Genomic DNA, 25626 nt, shown 5'->3' on the forward strand with positions numbered 1-25626 from the left:
TGTTCAGGTTAAGTAGATATATATGTACGATATTGAAAGTGAGAGTTTAAAAGAATGCAGAAACTAGAGATCCATAAAATAATCCAATTACTATACTAGAAATTTCATACTTGTTGAGATTGCTTATTTCAATTTTATCGGAGGTCACACACGACTATGAGTAATTGAACTGACACTGGAACGAGTAATAAGATGAGAAGATCAACTAATCCTACTTCAAAGTGAGATATCAATTTCATGCAGCAACATAATTCAGTTTCACATAAAATGATCACGGAACACAAAAAGCTCAGCGTCACAGGACGAATATTATGTATTAGGAAGATTATTTCTTCGTTATCGGCTATGAAATGCCTATAGCATAGTAAAACATATGTGTGTATGTACATATGTCTCTGTGAGAACCAACCGTTCTGAAATTGAAACACCGCCCACGCACCATGATCATGGCTTCTAGATCATCTATGTACATACATAGAGTAACTACTTATTAGATCACCCTGGAGAAAGCAAAACTCAAGAGTATTTTAATGGACCAATTTACATAAATTTAAGGCAGAAAAGCGATGCTTCTGTATGCAGCACTACCATTGAAATATCGTTTTTTATTGCATTCAATGTGCCAAAAATCATTCACAAAAGTAACGTTTATGCATGATTAATGTTTTATTATTTTTTATACACAGATTATACATGAGAACTTCAAACTACAACAATTTAAGCATAGAACTTACAAGGACATCAAGGTTTTGAATTATAGTAATTAGAGCACAGAGGTATATTATATCATAATAATTCGGTTTGTAATATAACAATATCGGATGCATGATTTCGTCCATTTGTGAGTTGAATCTTGAACGTTTACAATGACATAATTAATTACATACTGTGTTACATTATTTATATCTCGTCATTTCCATCCACTTACATTTTAGCCATAATTAATAGTGTTAGTGTAGAATATCAAACAACAAATATAAACATTCTGGTAGAGAAGGTTTTTTAGCTCTTTGAACATGATACGAGTATTTACAAAGGTGTGTTGGTAAAAAGAAATGCGACTTCGTAATACATGCATGTACATAGTTAAACCTGTGGTTCAAACAAACAAAGCACGAAATGTGCTTAAATATAAGGTAAAATGTGTTTTAGACTGGGGTTTTGACAAGTTGGTTGAATGAATTGAATTCTTAGTACTCTGGGAAATTGAGACACCGTCTCATCGACTGCTTCTTTTACACATTCTGATGGTCAGATTGACGTGCTCCTTTTTCTCGCTTTCGTTTCGAGTAGAATTTGTGTTCAAGCGTTTCTCTCTTCAAAGTAAATCTGATTTCGTTTCTGGTTTATTATCACCACAGTGTCCGAAAGGAGAAGAATTTCTTCCAAGGGATGTATGAAACGGAACCTCTTGAATTAAGTTCATTTTTGGAAGATCAATCCCCTCTTGCGATGCTGGTCTCGCCTCGTCTCCAATACTATCTTCATTCGACCCCCTCTTCAAACCGAGTCCCAGGAAAATCTATATAAATACAAGACTCTAAGCATGTAAAAATGACATTGGTTGATAGAAAACAACAAGTTGTTGAAATTTAAATACCCGAAGTTGGTTGCATAGCGATTCGCTAAAGGCCAGATATAGGATTGGATTAGTGCATGAATTTAGGCTAGCAAGCAGCAGCAAAATGACATGTGCTGGCCCAACATCTGTTAATTGTAGAGAAAATTATAAACCATTAGTACTCAACAAAATTAGATGACGAATAAGACATTTTTAGATTGAAACATCATTGCCTCTTCAAACATTTATTTTTATTTTGATTTGCATTGGACAAAAGGACATGACTGTGTTACAAATCAAACATTGGAGGCCTAATTGAATTAACGAAACTAACCACTCGTTTTGCAGATCATATTCATCAATTAAATATCGCATCTTTCTTGAACATTTCAACGTCAACACAGCTATTGTGCTAAGACTTTACATGTATATGCGCTCATGTGTGTTATGTAATACATACATAGATTAACTCCTTTCATGCAGTAATTTTTTCATCTTTAAGAATAAACTTGCATCAATTCTTAAAGAAAATACGAACTGAAGATTGGATTGAAAATGGGCTGAGGTTAACTTACTCTGCGAGCTGTATACCGTCGCCAGTTGTGTTACGCAAAATGGACACCAGCACACAAAGAAACAGACGACCACTGCCAGGGTAAGCTTCAAAGTTTTGATCTTTGCTTGACTTATTTGATGTTGAAGAGCATTCCTTTGAACCTGCGCCATTCACCACACAATTACATAATTCCATTCAATGATTTTTTACTACTTTTATCAGAACATTCGCCACTCTAATTGTGATTGTGCTTAAATTGTCTCATCACATGTCAAACTCCTATGTACGTGTATACGGGCACGGTTTATCACATAAATTGAGTTTGTGCGTCTTGAAGGACGCTTTCGCCAAATCTTTTTGCTACTATTATGCATGAATGTTTATGATTTCTGTCATGTTGAGATAAAAATTCAATCGAATACTATGTTTAGATCGTATTAAATGTATAGCTAATAAATATTGTATGAAATTAAGCATATACATATTTACTTGAATATAAGTACTAGTTAATTTCAAGGGTTTACGTTGGCAGGTCGAACTAATTCTGCCATGAAAAATTTGTAAGACTCTTTTCTAAGATTAGAGCAGTCCTATTGCCCCATCATGTCCACATACTTATGTGACAGACGTTCGAAATTGTCTACTTATAACAGATTGGAGTAAGACGAGATTTTCTCCTCGACCTCAGATGAATTCGTTTCTATTTTAGATGTGAGCTACTGGGAGGGAGGGAGAAAGTCTTTTCCATATGACAGTAACAGAGAGATAGTAATCAATCATAAGAGTGAAATTTAATGCGAACAATGTTAAAAAAACCTAAAATGTTTTTCTCTGGCGTCGAGTCTTGCTGCCCTTAAAAGTGCCAAGTGGAATAAAACTGAAATATTATATTTATTATGTAATTTCTATATGGAAAATTCATCTATTGAATAACCTATTTATTTATTAGATTTATTTAAAGAATCAAACAAAGTAAGACCTTTTTATTCCTCATCTCGAGTGTAATTTGTGTGTCGATCTCGCTTTTGTTCGAGGTGGATGACATTGGAGGTTGGTCCTTGTCCGTTGACCGTATTTCTGATTTTGATTCTTGTGGTAGTCGGTAGCGGATGACTTTGAAACATATACAACCGTAACTAAAGCAAATGATTAGCATTGGGATTGCAAATGCAAACGTGACAAAAAAAGTGACGTATGCCTTGGCTCCCCAGGGCTCCTCAAATTTCACCCAGCAGTCCAAAATGACCTGACCAGGTGTCTCCTGTTCAATTCAAAGTCAGTAAAGCCATGATGAAAGTAGACGACAAAGTAACATCAACATGCAGGTAAAACGAGAGAATCCCGGCGTAAAACAAAAGCATTAAGAGAAAGTTTGCAACTTTACACACCATTACAACTTATTGAATTCACTTTGGTGGCTCTTTCGACACACTCAGAATACAAAACAACAAAGAAATACAGATGTACAAGAAATGAAAGACTATGCATGTGACGACGGGAAGTAAAACATGACAGAAACAAAGAGTGCATTAGGGCAAGGAAAGTAAGCAGGAGGAAAGATGGATGCGTTGGTGTCATACCTTAATATCCTTCATGCTAAAGATGAACGCCTGGGGGCTGGCTAAAATAAATGAGATAACGTAGGATGAAATGACGAGAATTTTAGGCCCAAAGAGATTGCGGTAGTAGCGACCCAAAGAAATGTTGTGGTGACAGACAACCAGATAACGATCAATCGCTGAAATAAAATATTCGGATTTGAATTATATCAACATATAAGGTAGCTCCAACCTATTCATATGCAAATACACAGGCTTACCCATCGAAGTCACTACATTTGTGGACAAATAGAGAACAAAGACTTGAAGAAACTTAACCAGACGGCAAAGTAAATCGGTCCCTTTGAACCTGAAGTAATTTAATTTTAGTTAATTAATGTACGGTTCCGTATAACCGAAAGTGAAAGCAGTAGTGATCTACAAATATCGCATATAAGAAAAGAAACTATACCCTATACCTGAAGGTTACGTCCCATGCTATCTGTTATGTTAAGATAAGATTTTTATTAATTGGGAAAGACACAGTAATAAAGATACATATATACATACCTGTGGTAAGACATTGCCAAAAGCTACGAATAGATCGGCAATACTCAAATTTAACCTAAAAATTTAGTAACATGGACATTTAAAAGCTATACAAATATTTTATCCCAGGAAAATAATAGGTTGCGCACATGAAGAAATACATGGGTGACATCGGCCTATATTCCAGAATCTTTCGGAGAGCGATCAACATCAAGCCATTCCCAAAAATGCAAAAAATGAGAATTAGAGATAGCGTTGCGATCTCAACTTTGGCCAGGTTTTCGTCCCTCCCTGTAAAGATTGTCTCGCTTGTGTTGAGGCTGATGGAGAAATTCCCTTCACTTTTAGAGGTTTGAGATAATTCCATCCCGAAGGAATCTTCATCGTCTGGATTCATCCTCACAAATGGTGATGAACTTTCTAATAAAAAACTCGGCTTCTTAAACCATATAACACATAAACAAGATAAATCGAGACCACAGATTCACAGACGCGTCTCACGCTATATCTGCAGAATTAAGTGAACTTGTGTGCTCTTATTAAAATCAATATCAGCATACAAACTCAAATTTTTAGCCAGACCACCCTTTCTCCCTTCAAAGTAGTAAGTAGTGATTATGTTTAATCTCTCAGACAAATTCTCACAATGTGTTATTATTGTAATATCAAATGCGGAGAAGATAGGCTATTTAAGATGCATATATACCACTACCTATGCTTCTATATATAGAACAAGATATAAAGTTTTCCTATTTTTCCACACGTCCTAACTGTGACAAGAAATCCTATTATATTACGTACTAAAGGCTCGTTTACAAGGAATTAAGTATCACAACCATCAATACAATAAATCACTTGTGAAGGACACACATATACCTTTGCAGCGTAATCCTAGTTACCAAAGTTGTCCAAAGGGATGAATTTATCCGACAAGGAAAAATATACTTTGCTGATTTTGAGTTCGTAAATGGTTGTGTCAGCAGAAACGGAAGTAAGAAAGAAAGCAAGGCGTCCTCCTCTTCAAGCTGCTCAAGGAATGAGTGAGACGGAAAGTGAAGAGCAACTGAGGACTAGAAGATCACTCGCCTGGATTTTATGCGAGATTTTCCTTCCTCGGTTCACACAGAGTTTGTCTTCAGGCTCACTAAATAACTCATTGTACATACGCATACAAACTTATTTTCTCCTTCTCGCACGTAGTTAATCGTTGAAGAAGCCCGTGTGAAAGTTGATTTTTTAAAACAAATACCTTGGAACAGGATACTCTTGAACTGGAAAATAATTAGCTAATTTAGAAGATTTTGCGTGTGTTGTAAACCAAAACAAAAGATGTGGCTAAACATCGATTACAGATACGTATTATTGTGACACTATTTAAATTATGCATAATAATTTATAATAGTCATAAAATAGATTTATTAGACTCATCAAATGAACACAATTATTGGAAATGTAATTCAAATAAGACTTTCTGAAAACTTTGAATTCAAAGTTGTATAAAACCCGATGGAATGTGGTGAAACCGACAGTCGAGAATGAGAGTGGTGAAAGCAAGTTATTAAATGTTGAATAACTGCTATGGCTAAAACTTTACTGTTATATATTCCAAGATTTTCAACATCAGCATGGAAAACTTTCTTTCAGCCTTTCTTGATATCCTATTATCTATCTCTCTTATCTATGACAGTAGTGTATATAAAGCTCTATATTATACAATTATTGATGACCGAGAAAAACGTTGGTAGACTTTTGAGGATTTTATAACAATCGCATCTATGGTCCCTTACCTGGAGCTAAATAAGAGTGCTACGATGGAAAGTTTCAATTTCAACAGTGGTGCTGGTGGCGTGGAAGTCCATTATACATTAATGCGTCTATGCGGGCATACTTGAAGGTGCATGGTGAAAGACATTCAAACTTTTGCAATAATACCCGTAAGCTTGTATATGCTCTATCTTCACCTCTCTTGGATTATTTACACTGGTACTCAAAAGTCCACGCACATAGTTTGTGTCTCAAGAAATAATCAAAGTTTGAACTAAGAAATGTCAAACAGTGCTTGCATAACATTCAGAAAGTAAATTGTATGTTCATTTCGGCATGCAAGTAGAATGCAGGGACGCTGACGTCAAGGATGGATGTTTATTTAAACAATGAAATCCTGTGTATTCACTGCCACTTTAGGCAACAATGAGAGTGAGACATATAGATTTCTAATGCAAATTAATTATATTTCGCGTGTGAAAGCTGTGCCATCTGCTGCACGTGCACGGCCGAGGAGAAAGTCAGTCTCAAGAAACCCAGTCGGCAGAGCACCAGATTTTCATTTATGATCAATGTCCGTAGACCGGATAGTACACACAAGACTCAACTCAACACACAAATACTACTTGTATTAGTTTTAATTTTTAATTAGTACCAGCTACAAGTCAACATTTTTCTCATTTGTGATTTACTTCAGGTTTTAAAATGTCTGCAGCCCAACGTGTTCAGGTAAGTTTTTAGTTTGTTACAAGTTCGACACTTTTCCTTGGGTGAGTTTTAATTTATTACATATTTTTTTATATTTTTAGCAATGGCTGACATTTAGCAGACAATGGTGGTTATTTGATGCTAAATGGCAAGATCCATTCAAGTCGGGTGTCACTATTGCAAACTATTTAAAAGGAACTCACAAACCAATTTTCGGTGGATCAACTGACACTGGCGATCATGTCGTCGTTATTAATAGTCAAGACATAGCCATGAAAGGGGATGATTGGTATTACCGAGTATATTTTCACCACACGGGTTACCCAGGAGGTGCAACATGGACGAAAGCTTATGAATTACATCAAAAGGATCCGACAATGGTATGTCTCATTTAATGAAAATCTACTACATTCAAGGAAAAGATAATACAATTTGTTTACTCATCATGTTTAGATTCTTTGGAAGTCCGTCTATAAAGTGCTAGGGAATAATTTGCAAAGACGTCCACGGATGGCGAGACTACACATTTTTAAAGATGGACAAGTTTCTCCCCAGATATTGGAGAACGTTTCGAACCAAATTAGACCAATACAGAAAGTGCCCAAGCGTCTTGATCAATACGGAAAAGAAGAGATTGACAATTTCCCTAAACTCTGGGAATATCCAAAGGATTATGTATTGAAATAATGCAAATTATATTATTATTCGTTTAGTTAGTTATATTGTAGGATTGATTGTTTGGTCTGTACAAAGTTGCACCTGGCCAAATATGCAATAAAGTGTTTTCTATAAGGCGATTTGGTGACATTTTTATGGTATTCGGTATCTTCATAATTAACACTGGAAATTAAGAGTTCGATCATTGAACTGTCATTAGTGGATTTTTATGAACCAAACTAGGAAGACTTAATTACATAATGACAATCTAATCTCAACTGTGCCTTCCAACTTCCAAATCGAGAGTGGGAACTGAACCGATCGGTAGGAGACAAGAGTTGGAGAAATTTGAAATTGTATTATTATTGTTTTGCAAACGAAAAAAAGGAGATTTGCACAATAGTGCAATTAATATTTTAAAGGTTTACCAAAAAATAAACATTTACTTTTTACTTCGAAGGACACATAGCCTGGTATCAGTTGTATGCAGTAAATTTGCATGGTTTTGAAGGATTGTTGAAACAGTAAACATTGCGTTTCGCCATGAAAGTTTGGAAAATTAATTTGGTTAATAGAAAATGGGTCCAGTTGACGGGAATCAAACTATTTACAACTTCCAGAGTCATTTCTGGCAAATGGAAAAACTTTTCCTTGGTTAGTTAAAAATAATTACGATGATAATCTTAAGTAAATGTTTCATTCTGATGCTCATGAATTTGTAGCATCTTTATTTTCAACCTTCCCTCATCCACATATATTTATGTGCCTTCGATTTTATTTATTAATTATTTTGTGAACAGGATGACGAACTAACCCCGGAAATTAAAAAGTCCATTGAGAAAAAGTGGCACAGCCGTGTGTACGGGGTTGATTGTCAGGCAGAAAATAAGAAGGAAATCAATAAGCCAAATCCTCATTCGCTTCGTTATGTCTTGCCAATGTTTCCGTACCCTTCAGGACGTCTTCATTTGGGGCACGTTCGAGTTTACACACTGAGCGATGTACTGGCTAGGTTTCATAGAATGCAAGGGCACACGGTATGCATGATAATGCAAAAAAGTGTAAACTATTTCCAAATCTTTTAACATATTTTCATTATTTACCTCTAATATAGGTGATCCATCCGATGGGATGGGATGCATATGGTCTTCCAGCTGAAAATGCGGCAAGGGACCATGGAATTGATGCCGAAAAGTGGACTCGAGACAACATTAATCATATGAAAACTCAGATTATCGATATGGGTTGCTGTTTTGACTGGGAAAGAGAATTTGCCACTTGTGACCCTTCCTATTTCAAATGGACACAGTGGATATTCCTCAAATTGTGGGAGAAAGGATTGGCATACAAAAAACGAGTATGATTAATGATTAATATTGAGTAGTACATATACTGTTCTAATAGTAATGAATATTGTTGCTTGGTTTAATTGGTCAGGCGTTCGTATACTGGGATCCGGTGGATAAAACCGTGTTGGCTGAAGAACAAGTTGATTCAAATATGCGGTCGTGGCGTTCAGGAGCCAAAGTGGAAAAAAAGTTGCTGCATCAATGGTTCATTAAGACGGCTGTCTTTGCTGAAAAATTATCTCAGGGTCTGACATCAGGGGACTTGAAACATGGATGGAGGGATGTGGTTGCATTACAAGATCATTGGATTGGGGAAATCAAAGGATTCTTCACTGATTGTGTGATTGACATCAAAGAGTATGTACAGGAAGATGACTCTACAAAAGTCTCTACCAAGGAACCATTAAGGCTTTGGTTCTCAGACCTTGAAGCCCTCAAGAAAGCCACTTTTGTAATTTTGTCACCTAGTCACTTTCTTCTCAAAGAGGTCAATTCAATTGCGAAAGAATATCCGGATGGTTATAAATTAATGAAATTTAAGATTAACAATCCACTCACTGGGACACCACTTGCCGTTTTCACGGCTACACAAGAAGCCACTCCGTGGATTCCTGAATCATGTGATTGTCGAATCAATGAATCATTATGTCCGATAGAGTATCCGCTCAGTGCGGAAGGTGGGGACATATTTTTGAACAATATTGCGAATCTCCAACGCTCATTGCCGGTATTTGATATTAATAATATATTGACCCTTTTGCACCTTCTCCTTCGCATTCTTGGCAAACCTAAGAGACTTCAACTTTGTGTTACGCAGGTGGAGGATACAAAACCAGGCGAAATAACCCAGCAGTTTCAGTATTATCCTGCAAGTTTGAAACTTAGAGATTGGTTGGTGTCTCGACAAAGAAGTTGGGGAACTCCAATTCCTGCCGCTAATTGTATTGACTGTGGTCAAGCTTCAATGATTCACGAAAATAAATTGCCTATGACGAGATCTAGCGTATTAGATTCTTGCACGCATTGTGGAAGTTGCAATATTCAATTAGAAACCGATACTCTTGACACTTTTATGGATTCCTCATTTTACTTTTTTCGGTTTTTGGACCCCAAAAACGACGATAGCATATTTGACCCTAAAGCTGTCCGTTCGTTACCGGTTCACACATATATTGGTGGAAAAGAGCATGGTAAAACTATATTTACCTTATATTTATGTTTTATTACTTAATACAAATAGAAGACGTTAATGTTCTGTTTTTATTATAAATCATTTACAGCTACGCTACATCTGTATTATGCCAGATTTATAACCCAGTTTTTGCATCATATTGGGCTTTCCCCTGTTACGGAACCATTTCAAAAACTTATTCCCATTGGAATGGTGCTTGGAGAAGCTTACATTATTAAAGGTTCTGGAAAATATCTAGCCAAAGCTGAATGTGTCCAAGGTATGAAAAACTTACTACCTAATATATTATATTTTCAAGGGAGCTTACAATTACCATTTTACTTTGTTTTAAAGACGGGAAGAAGTACACGTCCAATAAAACTGGTGAAGCTGTATTCACTAAATGGGAAAAAATGTCCAAATCAAAGTACAATGGAATTGATCCTGACAATATTCTGAATGAACACGGAATCGATACAACTAGACTGCTAACAATGGCAGAGGCTGCTCCAACATCTCCGAGAAAGTGGCCCCCAAACAGTATGACTCATATATAGGCCGTATCATGTATTAAATTATTAATTTAATTTAAATTTGTGATTTTAGATATTGAAGCGTTTACAAATTGGCAAAAAAAAGTGTGGTTGCTATTACGGCAATTTGTAGATTCAAAAGATTTTGGAGAAATTGCGTTTATTGATGAAGAAGTTTGGCAGAAATCAGAAGCAGAGATTTTCGACACGCGAAATTATTATTTGAAAGGAATAAACCATGATTATTCTGACACCAGCCAGATCAGTGTGGTCATTAGTAAGCTGCAAGCAATGATGGGCCAGTTAAGGGTTAAGTTAAATATTTAAACATCATTATTTCACATATTGATTTACTAATGTATAATTTTTATGTTTATAGAAAGTACCGAAACTCTACATGAAAGAGAGCATTGAGTTTGAAAGAGCCCTTGGTACAGGCATAATTTGCATGTATCCGATAATGCCGGCATATGCTGCTCAACTCTGGCAGTCTTTTCGGGACGTAGCAACATTTTCTGAACCAGAGTTTAATGTTGTAAGATCAAGATTTCATTATTACATAAGTAATAAACAGAGAAGTTTACAAATAGTTTGGACAACATTTTCATAGGATCATGAAGTTTGGGAACAACCATGGCCATCAGTAGACTTTAGATATCACTTGGACCTGATTTGCAAAATCAAAGGAGAAGAAATTGTCACCAAAGTTGAGCGAACTTATTTGGACTCGATGGATCCAACTACAGCTTTGCAAATCGTTCTAGATCTCCCAGAAGTACAGAAACTAGTCTCCTCCGGACATATTGAAATTGTTCGATTTCATGTTGAACCTGGCTACCGTGCAACAATAGTAATTAAGGAAAAAAATCTTCCTACTGACCCTGACAATTATAACGGGACTACCATTGTTTCTGACAGGAGTAGAAATAAACAGATATAAAAAGACACCAAATATATGCATGTGTAAAAGACAAACAAATATTTATTCTGATCACTTGTGCGTCTTTAGCTCTTTTACATTGCCTGTAGCGCAGATTACAAATTAAGCGGTATATTAACATCGACAACACCATTGTATCCGTTATCTGGAATGTTTTCCAAGTACGTAATATACTCTTCTGGCAAATTATGTTCTTTTGCTCCTTGAATAATTACATTTTTGTAGCGAAGAGATGGGAGTAGTTTATCCCCATGTTCTACGGTGGACTGCTCTCGAGTGTCCTTTCTAAGTTTATACGCCATGCAGGGAACGTGTTGTCCATCCAAGGTCTCCACCGTCAACTCTACACGCTCGTAAATGTTGTCAGCAACGCCTTCCTGACTGTTTCAAAAAAGAGGCAATTGCAAAACATAATGTTGAATTTTTCTCAAAGCTCATAGCACTTTATTTGGTTTACGTATTACAAGTTATTACTTATCAAGATTGGGTAGGTCACTCGAACAGATTTCCCACAAGATACCGTAAACGTTAGATCCTGGTTGGGGCAAAATATTGGCAGATGCACCCTTCCATCGCTGACTCATATGACCAAATTCCAACTTGTAGTCCTAAAAAATGCAAAATGGTAGTAAAATACGTATGTAGGGGTGTGCAACAGAGCATAAAATTTCACACAATAGCTTAACATATATATAGGAACCAGGGAGATGGTACTGCGTAGCACATGCAAATAATTTGCCCATATGCACGGTTTTATACATTTTGCAAGACTTTGGCCGCCCAAAGCTGGTACTCGTTATTATTACAGATAAGGAATTAATAATTCATACCAACTGGAGCAAGAGATTGTTTTTCAGGTCATATACTAAATATATCTGTTATTATCACGTTGTCTTAATAACTTACCTTTAGCAGCCCTATTGCCTTCATTAGGGCAGTCCGATTGTTCTCATGAATTCTCTTGCTCCAGAGATTACTCCCGTATGCAAAATACAAAAAGGTGGCTTTCGACATGTCGATTAACTTATGTCAAGTTTTTCGTTTTCACAAAAATGGTTATCAAATTGGAACAGACAACTTGAGGCAACAGGGATACAGTACGTGCACACGAGAAATGTTTTACAAAAAAATTACCTACTTACTAAACTAGTTTTAATTTGAGAAACCCGTTGGAGCTCTATTTTTCCAGTTTCTGTCTGATGAGCACAAAACTTGAAACATTGCGTCAAACAAGAAGAAAGCACATGTTTGCAAATCCATGCATGCGTACGAACGACATAACCCGATGATCCCAGTTTTGTAAAGCGAGTATGTGTAGTCCTGTCCGGTTGTATTTAGCTGATCCTAAAGCTATTTACATGTCAAGCAATTCAGTCAATTGCTAATGTATGTATAAGTATATGCATTTAAAGTTTCATGGCTTGAATACTTCCCAGTTTTCATAACGTATAACAATCCGGCAAAAATTTAACTAAAAACTCAATTTCCCACTAAATTGTGACATTAAGCATTAAATCGAACGACATAATTCAAATTGCATAGACAATTCTTGTAATTTATGTATTTACTGCTATATCATTATAGAAAAGTTTCTTGGCATATACATTTATAGATATTTCAGATTAAGCAATTGTTCACTATTTCTAAATAGAATATACTTGTACATATGTCACGGAACTACTTAATCCTAAGTACTTATCTTGGTTGCATGCACTTCCACCAGTTGATTTATATCCCATATATGGCTTTAATGCGAAATGCTACATCTAATGTACTATGCTCGTGGTACAATTTGCGGAAGTTATTATGTACGTATCTCCCATATCGCATCTTCTCTTTGCCAGGTCCCAATTACCAAAATCGTGGAAACTATAAATCAGTCTGGATCATGATCACACGGACCCTAACCCACACCACAACGTCGCAAGATGAATAGGTTGAAACCATATTATCGCAATCAGTGTCAGTGTCGGAAATATGGTTATAGTTGGACGCATTGTGTAGCTACAAGGCCAAGGACATCGCCACGGGCTGGAGCTGACAAATGAGTTGAGAAAATGATCATCGTCGTGAGCTGAGGAGGGGAGCTTGCGAGGTTGATAATAACAGATCTTGATGCCCTTTGGATATGTGGTAGGGACCCATGAGTGTACTAAAACCCTGAATTGGTTTGACTCCATGGCCACATTTACGCCCGGCACACCCACTCAAAAATGCCCAAAAAACGCTTTCACTCCAGTTTTCACTCACTCAAATCCTCGCCAAAAATCCAATTTTACTCGGATTTTGAAATTTCTTTCACCAATATACTCCCCGATAGTTGCTTTCTTCAATCCAATATCAAACTCAATTTTGCTGATTATTATTTCGCAGGCATAATTTGCCTTGTTGATTGCTACAACAATGCTCATTCAGAAATTTAAATTTTAAAAATACTAAAAATTTCGAAAAAATTGAGTTTGATATTGGATTGAAGAAAGAAACTATCTGGGAGTATATTGGTGAAAGAAATTTCAAAATCCGAGTAAAATTGGATTTTTGGCGTGGATTTGAGTGAGTGAAAACTGGAGTGAAAGCGTTTTTTGGGCATTTTTGAGTGGGTGTGGCGGGCGTAAATGTGGCCATGGAGTCAAACCAATTCAGGGTTTTAGTACACTCATGGGACACTATAACATATCCAAAGGGCATCAAGATCTGTTATTATCAACCTCGCAAGCTCCCCTCCTGAGAGGCAGACGCGTTGCATTAAAAGTAATGTAGTCTTCTTCTTGATACTCTATTAATATTTATCATTCACATTCACAATTATATGCATATGTATTTACATACTCTTACATATATCAACCAGCATACTGAACTACACACTACCTCCCACCAGGCACCTAAATTAAGTACGACAAAGTTGTTGGGATACTCAGGTCATCCATAATAATAATTACGAATCCCCAAATTCAGACTATATTATGCATCATTCAGTCAAAAAGTATAAGTGCGATTAACAAGGAATCAAATATTCAAAATTTGATGAAACGGTTTTCATATTTGAAGTATGATTTTGATAATGTTGTAAGTTGGTCAAGTAAAGATTGCACAAATATAAATTTGCAACAAAGCGACATTGCTAGTATATACACAGGTTCAGGAGTACATAAGTATAATATAAAAAGTTCATGCATAATCTCAGTCGTTATATTGTACTGACTACCTTTGCGCAAGGACTATATAACGTCAACTTGTATTTTATGGATTGTCTGAGCATTATACAAAAGCACATTTTATTATTTCCTAAATCTCCAGCAGCAGTAGTTCATTTCTTGTTACGTACTTGCTGCATGTACTGCCACCACACCTTTCTCCCCTGAGAGTCTCGTCATTAGAACCAACACCTTTGTGGCAAAAGAAATAGGATCAAGACGAGGCCTGTAGGTGGACCACATGCAACCCCAATCTTATCTGACGCTTTTCAACAAAAACACTCCTGTTAAAATGGTATAAGCACTAAGCAGTTACTTACACGTTTCTTGAGGTGACGAGAGATCTACTTCCATAAAGCGTTAGTGTTAAGTCGCTGCCTGCCTGACTCTGTGATCGAGTCCAAGTTACCCCGTAGAGGAGACAAAGAAGAAAGCGAAGCCACCACTGGATGCATGCATGCATGAAGTGCATGAATGAATACATGCATGAACAAGTACAGTGAGTGAGACATACATACATACATACATCAATAGTGGTTATCATGATAAGTGATCGTGATAAACACTATTAATTAATTATTTTAGTTTGAGAAACTCCACCCACAGCGAGTGGCATATCAATTCAAATGTATTTTTGACGCTGAATCCGAATCCGTCAATAGCTTGGCGTTAATTGTAGAAGTTAACGGGGTTTATGGAACTTAACGGGAGCGTGAAGCGAGGGAATTTAAACAGTTAGCTATGCAGTTACTCCTACGCGACGGGAATTTAAGTAATCAGCTATTCAACTACTCCCACAGGGGGAAATTAAATTGTACTGTGACCAGGTTAATTAAAATGCAGTATGACTTGGGCAAACCCTCACTCTGATGTATGTATGTAGCATGACAAAGTCTCCACTGGGAATTATTTAAAGTATAGTATGACGGATTTTTTGCTTTGGGCACACCCCCCACTGGAACTCTAGAACCTGGCCTTGGCCGGGCTATACGCTAGTATACCAATAAACCTCTGCGCGTCTGCCCTATACGTAAGTATGCACATACACATATAACAATATACATTAAGATTGATATACTAAGACTATATAATATTCTCTGCCAAGCAAAAGTGAGATAAATAAATTATTGCATTGGATGAGCTGAATTACTTAATACACAAATGAAAGTTACCTGAGGCTTAAGCATCAAGCTTATGTATGTATATGACAACATCTCTCTATACTTGTTACTTCTCTTCAACAATCGACAACCACCGCCGCTGGATGTTGAGGATGAAAAGAACAAAAAACCTTTTTTTTTTGAATAAACTGAGTCACGACTTTTTTGCCAGATACTTTTAGTTCTCAACTTCGTTTCAAATCTCAATCTTTGTAATTGGACAATGTATCAAACACAGCACAATCAGTCGAGATTAAATAGACTGATACTGTATGCATAGTGAATGGATAATGCTTCCATATAAAGTATAGTTTCGTGGATTGTACAAAATCGTAGCTGCATCTGTATATGGGTCGTGGTGGATGTTCTCATCATATTGGCAAATCGGCACGTTTGTTAGAAGACATAGGTCTCAATAACAACAACAAGATCCCAAATAGCAAGAGGATTTGTTTCATTATTCTTGAGAGCATAGTCTCAAAAGTTTCCAGGATGTGTGCCTAAATGTAATGTAATGTGTCATGGTTTGCTGAAAAATGTGCAATTTCATTCTCAAAGAATGCAAAAGATTAATGATGTGATGTGAACCATTTCAAGAAGTTTGGGGTGTTTTATTGAATTGAGACACATATATGTACATACATATACAAACCTACAAAAATCGCATCTAAAAATACAGGTAAGACTTGTATCCTCCATTCCTCGAGGCTAGTAGATCTTTCGTTTCTAAAAGTTATCAAGGCACATACATAATCCTCACGTTTTTGCTGGATCTGATTACTTTGAATTGCTGCTGATAATCAAGGGATGAAGTAAGGAAAAAGTGGTTCAAGGTGGATGGTTGGTTACAAAAAGCAAACATTCAAAGAGCTCCAACATCCTGTCTCACCCTCATCAATATCACTGATGATACACATACAACGTGCAAGTATATATTTGTAACAACCACCACGCACTTTGAAGTCTGACTTGTCTGACGCTGCGGTGGTTCAAAGAGAGAGAGAGATGATAATAATAATGGGATTATATGGGATTATTCTCAGTGCATCTCGTCTCCAGCAAATTCAAATCTTTGCTCTCTCACAGCAAAGTTTTATTGTCAAATAAATAATTGACTGACTGAAATTAAAGAGTACCATTCACTCGTTTGCTTTAATTCTGACTCATTAACTTGTCCCCTAAAAAGCTAAATGGAATGCTCCTTCATGAATGTGTTGCCTCTTGGTCGATGTTATGCTATTGCTGCTGCACCTTTTCTCACATCCGTTGCCTGACTCTCTTCCTTCTGGCACTTGGCACACAACAACACTTCTTTTATTCTTGTTTTATTAGTTGGACCACAGTTAAGTCTTCTTGCTTCTTTATTATTACTTGTTCCCTGCTCTTCTCCGGCATCCTCCATCTCAAATGGTCAAAGAAGAATCCCATGAAATGAAGAATCCTCAAGTTACATACTCTTAAAGAGAGGGGAAAGTCAAGGTCGGATTCTTTCTCAAATTGCTGGAATTATAAAATATCAGAGTTTAGTTGGTTTTTACGAGTAGGTGAGCAAACCGTCTGTCTACTTCAACACTCGAAAGCAAAGGTTGTAATTAGTAAATGGTTTACATTTTACACAAAGTAATGATGAGCGAATGATGCATCATGTACGTATTTAGAGAATGGTATATAGTGTTGCATAGTCGAGTTTTGGCAGTTTGTTGTCAGAAATGGCAGATATTATTATTGTACCCGTGATGTAACGAAATATGCAAACAATTATGTAGTGAAAGAATTACATTCTGTCGCACTGCTTTAAAGTGAGATGGTTGAATAAATAGAGCTCATACCCTTGAGAGCTTTGCAATTAACACAAGTAATAATTCATTCTGAGAGCATCCGTCCGTTCCAAGTCCCCAAGTATTTGGTATCAAAACCGTAAGTGTTTCCCATCTGAGCAGCTCAACAGTACTGACGCTGCAAGTCCCTGGGTGTGGTTCCGTTGAACCCTTGTTTCCAGAAAATAATAGCTCTGTGGGCATACATCATTCACTTATTGACTGGGAACAAACTGGCCAGTTTGAACGTGTGCATCCATTGCAGCATGTTTTCTGTGCTTTGTAGCAAGTGGACTAGGTCAAGTAATTCTGAAGAAAGAACATGCATCAACAATTTCTCGTCTTCACGTTCTCACCATTTACGGAGGATGAGCTAGGACGCCCAAGGAATGACTTGAATCCAACCTTTTCGTTTGCGCCTTTCCCGATCTTCTTGAGGAACACGTTTGTGTTCAAGTAAGAGAAAGAACGCACGAATACTTGCTTGCCCGTGGATAATAGGAAATGCAACGGTGCAAGAAAACTAAAAGTACCCACCACACAGTTGACGATATAGCATAGGCAACGCCGGTGAATTCAATATCCTACAGCTTTCCAATAATAATAACAACACAAGTCTACAATATACAGTAAGTTTGTGATAGCTTGGCAGAGATAAGGGCACAAAAAGGGTCCAGTTTACTTCCAGCCTTTTGTATATCTATCCCCGAGGTGCATCTATCTATTCATCTTCACAGATTTAGTTTGAATTGTGTTAGTAGTTCCATTATTAAGGGGCTAAACCCCTTTATAACATCGCTACATATGTCCGTCTGTTGGTCCGATAATTCGTGAACGCAAACTTGAAACCTAACTTATTTAGGTCAAGAAAATGGATGATATGGGTCACAAGGTCACACATCATGATTTTCATTAATTACAACGACATCATGCAACGAGTCAAATGGATAGTATTTTCAAAAAAGCTATCCAACTGAATATGATATTTTGACCTGCGGTGACCCAGTTACCGTGTGGACGAGATCAAAGGTCACATATGTTTAGGACAATTTAGACGTCAATTTTAAAGAATTTTCGACGGGAAAAACCATAAAAATGTGTCATGATGTTTGATGCATGACAGTATGACACCCTACTGGTTTCACCCCTTAGTTACATTCGTTGTAACGGTTTAATTCTCTGTCGTGCCGAACCTGCCAAGCCAACAAATCTTAACAAGACGCACATTTAAGAATAGGGACGATGATGATGCTATTTCGACGTCTCTACCTTTAAATCTTTCTCATCTTTAAATTTTCCAAAGTCTTTAAGGTTTTTAGGGAATGTGCCAAGGGCTCCCAACTGGTAGGTTGGAAATCATTCGGTGAAGGGGAGTCCATCTGTCAGGTGTCATTAGTTATGAATCTGTCTGTAGAAGAATTGACATAAAAAAGCATGGCATGCAAACACTTCAATACTAAAAATATAATTCTTAATGACTCAACTGCTTGACTTATATAATTACTAATGATCTATGTATGATGTATCTTCACTATGAAAGAAAAGCTGCGAATTTATATTGATTGTGTACTTACTGATAATTAAGTTGACCCAATGGCGCAGAGGTTGTTTCAAATGTTTCAAATCCGTGGTGTGGTTGACCCAACAATTACATTATCCTTGATCTTCAAATCTTGATTCATTAATGTTTTATACTTTGTTAAAGTATTAAATGATGAGGGAAGACAAGTGAATTATGATGCTGACCTTCTATCTTCCCAATATGCATGTGTGTATATTAGTAAACCATAATTGAATTCCTATTCCTGATGATGATGTGCAACTCACTACCAGAGACTTGCAGTAAATATGTGATGGAAACGAAGGTAATAAATTTAATTGTAGTCACAGTAGAAATAGATGAGCACACTGGTTCATGCTGGCTGTTAAATGCAAACTTATAATTCATCCGTCAGTTTTGCTTCTTTGCAATACAAATGTTGCAGATACTGCGGAAATAATAAAAGAATATGTACATTGTATTTTCCTGATGGTACAGTCTCAAAATCCATCATTTTTCTCAGATGATAAGAGTACGATGATTGTGAACAACGACTGAGGTGACAATTACAAATTAAGTTTGCAGTGCATTGGCTGTTATAATTTTGTATTAACCCAAAAATGTACATAGGTTTATTATGATTGAATAATAAATATTTTTGCATTCGTCGTTCACTTTTTTATCGCACATAACTGATCTGGATTAATACTGGGTTCTGCAGAAGCAATCATCGAAAATAGTCAATGTACAGAGTACTAGATGTACATACAATCTATATTATGTATTTAGATAAATGTATGCATGTACATACATACGTATGCACAACATTATTATTAGCCGTGTTCAATGCTAGATAGATATTGAACTTGCACTATTAGAATGCGTGTTCGTTATACACATCTGTATGCATGCATGTACATACGTCGATTGTTTTATAAAAGTGAAGCAGATCAAGCGTAAAGAACAGACACAACAATATTTTAAGTATGCTCAACGTATGCAAATGATTGTCCTTGATCTTGATCGAGGCAAAGCAGCGTTTTTCATGATTCGCAGTGCTGCAAGTCACAAGGCCCTCATGAAATAGGAATTAAGTGCTAATTTATTCATGTTTAAGATTATTGTCATTAGTGGCTAAAGCTACTGCTTTATAGCATGGGATTCGTGCTCTAATTTACTAATTTCAGCCTCATTAACTGTCCCATTTAATTGTTTTAGACATAACATATGACGTTATGGGGCCCCAAAACTGTTATCAAAAAGTTGCAATCAGTAAAATATATTGTTCAATTCACTTGCTTATTGACCACGGATTCACTATTTCAATACGTCGCAAGCAGTAAATAACTGACATGATAATTCTTGTATAATAACAAGTCTATGAAAACGTAATGTTTGGTGATTCACATTTTAAGTCGTAAAATAGAAACTCCTCGCCTTCCTCCACGCAGTCACATAAATAAGTATATGTGCATTAAAGCCACCAGCAGCACCACGATCGTGCTATGTTTTTAAGCTATACATGAGTATTGAACCGAGCGATAATAATAGAAACTGAGTAATTGTAAATGTGAGATAGTATTAAATTAATCGCCCATTATGTATTTTAGTACGTATGTAAGAACTGTTTTGAAATGTTGAACTCTTTGTAACCCGTGTGTACGTTATCTTATTACAATGTACGGTCAACGGTCACATAAACCGTGGTGTTGACGTTGGTTGGTTGGTTGGTTGAAAAATGTTATTATCTCCTACGGATATCATACTAAGATAAACCACTCCAAATTTTTGTTCCTCAATGAACTCAAAATTAAAAACAATTCGTTAAAAGAAAAAGTACTTTGCGACGTTCATCTCAAGGTTGAACCTTATTATTGCTATTCTTAGTGTTTTTTACTTGAATCTGAATTATTTTCAACAATTGACTAATGTCTGTCAGCATTAATATTTTTAATTCTTAATATACGCATACAACAATACATATGTACATATGAATGATACTGATTATTCATATTATGAGAGGGAAACTCTGATTATTATGAGGCAATTATTCATTGATAGCTGCTAGATCTCAACTCGACTTGATCAAAAACCTATTTAAACAAACCGTCAAATAGTGGATAGAACATGTCTTTATTCATATAAATATACCAATTTTATTTTGTACGGACATATAATTCCATGAGCGCTGGCTTGGGCTATAAACGGCAAGAGGGGGTGACCCATACTGGTTTTTAAAATTACTCATAGAAATCATCATATTTTTATCGCGAATATATTTGGAAATTGATGTAGAAACGTCACTTTGGTTAAATAACCCACGACACGAAGTCCATCCAAGTGAGGTACTTATTGCACTGAAAACTCAAAAACTGCGTGTTTATCGTGAATCCATCCACACTACAATTATCATTCTGCTGTACTGCACTGGATCAGTTCATGGTAATTTCCTAGAGTTCATGCGAAATAATTAAACAGTACGCAACTATCATGGCTAGTGCACCCCGTTGGACATATTGGTCGTTGAAAAAACGGATGTTAATAACTCTAATCCTGAGTTGTGAAAGGAAAAGGATGGACCCTTCGTAAATAATGCTTATGCACTGAATACCTTAAGGTTAAAATTTTAAGATTAAAATTAAAACTACTTTAGAAATCTCTTAACTTTAAGAATGAATAAACATACATAGATGAAATATGAATACGGTGTCTCAAATGTTGTACCAAATACAAGGTTTTTGCACTCGGCCATGAGTTATTATTATTATAATACCACCATCGATCTAGTGTTCTCTGACAAAATTCCTGAAAATCCATTCTGTCCGACAATTGCTTCAAAGCACGGCACTTTGAGCTGAGAATAAGGAAAATGAGGTTGGGTCACACTCATTTATTCCAACAGAACAGATTGCTAAATGACAACAACCTGACAGTTCTTTCTTGTTGAGGGATATAGGCAGAAATCGGTGCGGTATATATGAGGTCAACCATACTCTCCAACAGAATTTCTTGAGCTGGATGTTGTGAAAGTACCATTTAGTATCTAAAAGGGCGACAAACCACTCAAGTTTCAGGCAAGCAGTTGGACTATTGAAGCTGAAGGTAATGCCTTTAGCTGATATTTGAAATGGGGTAAATTTAAAGAACTGCTTATAATGAGGATATTTACAATCGTTAAAGAAACTGAAACCCAATTACCATCCAAACCTACTGATTTTTATGGAGGCATATACTAAAGGCCTATGTATGTACGCATGTACAAAGAATTAGGGTAAGCGCAACAGACTTTCTTTATTCTTTGCCTCCCACAAAAAGATTTTTTTAAATGCAATACCAGCAGAGAATTTTCTTGGAACCACCAGTCTCATCAGGAGTTTCACTGCCACCAGTTCCCCGAGGAGTCTTAAATTTCACTTACTTTACACTTCCATTAAAAAAACATAGTGAAAAGGGACTTGGTGCATCGCACACGGGGTTTCAGACCTTTTTTGAGAGATTTCTTGCTGACTATTTTCAGAAGCGAATATACATACACTCTCGGCTCACATAAAACCGGAAAGCATTTAAATTGAGCATGCATTGATTTTCACAAACAGTCAGAAACAAGGACATAATTTATCATTCTGTGCAGATGTGGTTGCCAGTTTGTTCATTAATATCGTCAATACGTGCATATGTACTTATGCACACACATAATATCCTTTTAGCATTGAGGATGAGCAAAAAGTACAATGTTATGCATAACACACAAAAGACTTATCAAAAACCTTGGATGTGAAACAAAATGCTCTGATGAGTTAGTTATATAGCGCAACAAGACACCACTAAATATATTATTGGTGTATTATTGGCAGGCATTGTACGTTTAACATTACGTTCAACCGAAATGAATGACATTTGTTGAACAGATTTAAATTGTCTCACGCTCTTAGGCACTTCCTTCTAATGCGCATTTGGAGGTAGTACATATTATATATGTACATCCATCTACGTAAATATGTATGCAGTATCATAGTCTCATGCATAAAAAGCCGGACCACAATTTCCTACTTCAAACCAGTAATTCAATTCATCCAGTATCTTAAATTTGATATCTGCATACTAGCTAATAATTCAGTTCATTTCAATTCTCAGATAAACATGTTTCCTTGTATTAAAAAGACAATTAGACAAGACGAATATGCGTGTCTATTTAATCAACAGTTTGAATTTGATTGAACTTTAGTTTTTGTTTAACAAATACCAAATAAGCTGGATCAGACATCTATGTATGTATAAATATTTATACAGAAGTTGTAAGTGTGCATACCTACATACATACATACATATTTATCTACACGAAAGTACAAATAAATACAAATTAAATGTCGCCCTCTTTCTCGTATAGTTCATCAAACTTCTACCTATGATGCAAAAACCACTGACGTTGATTATATGATTCGCAAAATTAATCAATTAATGTATATTTACATCAACCTCCGCTGTATGCATATAAATATGTGTAGCATTCCATTATTTTTGATTACCAGCAACACTCGCATAATAGCTAATAGATGAGCGATAATATGCATGTAAACTGCGAAGAACACAGTTTTTCTGGCACTATCCCTACTGTCAACTTGACGTTTAACTCTTGCTGAAAATAAATTGTATTGTATTTAATGGTAATTTTTAAACACCCTGTTAAATTTGAAGAGTGAATAGTAAAATAGTTTGGAATAACGACGGCTCATGCTGATTTACAAACTTTAGCTTCATTGAAGCATTGTGAAAACGGATTAAATTTAAAAGGACGACTTTCGTTTCATTGTCAAGACATTGAACTATTCAAGGGTACATTATACGGGTGTAGCAGGCAGGCAGGCAGGCAAGGGTCAAACATTATCCGTTTCATCCCCATCCTCCTCGTAAAATTTATTGTGCTCTCTCTACCCTTCATTCAGCTCCATTGTTGCTCTTGGGGAGACTTCAAAGTGATTCTTATTATTCTTTGCCCTATCTCACTAACCAAGCAGCAGCAAGGGACGAACGACGACCAAGACCCAACTGCTGCAAAGTTTATTTACTATATGCTGGCCGGGACCATGAAGGACTCAAATAATGCTTTCACTTCACATTTCTTCTTCGCATGTCATATTTCAGCTTCATACTCCACATTCAAGTTCTGTATAGTCTATTCTCCTTCATGATGAACAGCTCAAACACACCCATTCTTACCGTAATCAATTTTAACAATTCCGAAAATATATGGCTTGTGAACAACGATTCGTGGAAGCAAAGGTGTCTGAATATCTATTTCGCTGAAAATATCTGGGAACGGAGTAGAAATATGCATTTGCGATAAAGCAAATGGAATTTTTGCAATGAAATGGCTCACAGTGTGGCTAGTACGTAATAATGTACATGGAGTAGTATTTGTTGGTAGCATATATGTAGGCATCTAAATTTCATGTGTAATTTATAATCAGGAATTCCAAGATAGAGAGTAGTTAGTTAGTTAGCGTACAGTTTTATGCCGACTGTGCTTCGATGGATTAGCTGCCATACATAATGCGAGTGAGCTTGAACTGAGGTGGTTAGATTGATTTCATCCGGTTGGTCATTCATAAGAAAAGGTGCCAGGCAGGCAAAAAGTGGGTAGAAATGATGTGAAATAGCTCCAAGCTGGAAATTCTGAGAGGGAATGTGGGTTGGTGGAGCAATCAAGGAGAGCATCAGGAATCATGATCTCCCGTCTTCTTATTCGTCCATTAGATGATTCATGTAAAGTGGTTGATTATGGTCGTTTTTTGTCCTAAAATTCATCAACAGTATTGTTGGCTGGAGCACAGTGTTGAGCAGTAAAAGAAGAATGGAACACCACAATAAAATAAGACGTGGTTGGGAGGTTGTTGGTTGGATTGGATGTAACAGCAGGACCAGCTCAACTTTGGTCTTCATGCTCAAGAGATTTTTATATGCACATCATGAATATTAAAGCTGGAAGAAGAACAATTGTTAACAATCCCGTGTGGAGGTGCATGGACATATAATAATAATAATACGTAATGCAGCTATAGATAGAAAGGGAGGATAGGATAACGTTGCTTAGGGAGGATAGGGTTGGCCTGGATGTTATGTTATTGACGATTAATCGAGACTTACCTGTAAGGTGAGAAATTGATCGTAATTTTACGATCACCATCGCCCTCCGAGGTCACTGAGGAGGGATGATGGTTGACAAGTAGTATGTAAGTTCACCGGCAGGGAAAGGCGTATTTTGAAGCAAAAAGCATAGAACAAAGTAAAAAACTCCTTCTTCCATGCACACGCGCGCCACCACCAACCCTCAGTGAGTTCAAAGAAATACCCCCAACGCCACGAGTCAAAGTACCGGGAGGGAGGGTCGGGAGTGACCTCGTTCGGGCTCTGGTGATCGTAAAATTACGATCAATTTCTCACCTTACAGGTAAGTCTCGATTAATCGTCAATTTTACGTCACACCATCGCCCTCCGAGGTCACTGAGGAGGGATGATGGTTGACAAGTAGCCGTTCAAAGAAACTTTGACGAGTGAAAAATATATATACATAGATAAGTACAAAAACATA

General features: G+C 36.5%; 4 protein-coding genes and 1 long non-coding RNA gene across 5 annotated transcripts; 2 read left to right on the top strand and 3 right to left on the bottom strand.

Moving 5' to 3' along the window:
• Positions 1-642: 642 nt before the first annotated feature.
• LOC110842431 (oxytocin receptor) lies at positions 643-5314 on the bottom strand. The gene is made up of 10 exons (XM_035846473.1): positions 5081-5314; positions 4354-4624; positions 4226-4280; positions 4135-4157; positions 3937-4025; positions 3698-3855; positions 3097-3378; positions 2137-2278; positions 1601-1707; positions 643-1522 (listed from the first exon to the last, which is right to left on the bottom strand). Exons 2-10 carry the CDS (start codon positions 4599-4601, stop codon positions 1319-1321), a joined length of 1308 nt encoding a protein of 435 aa, XP_035702366.1. The 5' UTR covers positions 4602-4624; positions 5081-5314; the 3' UTR covers positions 643-1318.
• Positions 5315-6529: 1215 nt separating this feature from the next.
• Positions 6530-7473, top strand: LOC110863047 (39S ribosomal protein L13, mitochondrial). The gene is made up of 3 exons (XM_022112260.2): positions 6530-6697; positions 6778-7056; positions 7130-7473. Exons 1-3 carry the CDS (start codon positions 6674-6676, stop codon positions 7361-7363), a joined length of 537 nt encoding a protein of 178 aa, XP_021967952.1. The 5' UTR covers positions 6530-6673; the 3' UTR covers positions 7364-7473.
• Positions 7474-7610: 137 nt separating this feature from the next.
• LOC110862366 (leucine--tRNA ligase) lies at positions 7611-11340 on the top strand. The gene is made up of 10 exons (XM_022111565.2): positions 7611-7987; positions 8134-8370; positions 8448-8690; positions 8771-9409; positions 9500-9872; positions 9963-10133; positions 10208-10393; positions 10460-10695; positions 10766-10921; positions 10997-11340. The coding sequence occupies exons 1-10, from the start codon at positions 7877-7879 to the stop codon at positions 11324-11326; spliced, it is 2682 nt and encodes an 893-aa protein (XP_021967257.1). The 5' UTR covers positions 7611-7876; the 3' UTR covers positions 11327-11340.
• Positions 11341-12569, bottom strand: LOC110862377 (gamma-glutamylcyclotransferase). Its single transcript, XM_022111576.2, has 3 exons — positions 12233-12569; positions 11801-11934; positions 11341-11707 (listed from the first exon to the last, which is right to left on the bottom strand). Exons 1-3 carry the CDS (start codon positions 12338-12340, stop codon positions 11422-11424), a joined length of 528 nt encoding a protein of 175 aa, XP_021967268.1. The 5' UTR covers positions 12341-12569; the 3' UTR covers positions 11341-11421.
• A 3701-nt stretch (positions 12570-16270) lies between these two features.
• Positions 16271-25454, bottom strand: LOC118435676. Its single transcript, XR_004834959.1, has 2 exons — positions 19072-25454; positions 16271-17180 (listed from the first exon to the last, which is right to left on the bottom strand). It is a non-coding gene; the product is annotated as an uncharacterized LOC118435676 (long non-coding RNA).
• Between the last annotated feature and the right edge of the window lie 172 nt (positions 25455-25626).

This window comes from Folsomia candida, unplaced genomic scaffold, assembly GCF_002217175.1.
Source record: "Folsomia candida strain VU population unplaced genomic scaffold, ASM221717v1 Fcan01_Sc001, whole genome shotgun sequence".
Taxonomy (NCBI): Eukaryota; Metazoa; Arthropoda; class Collembola; order Entomobryomorpha; family Isotomidae; genus Folsomia; species Folsomia candida.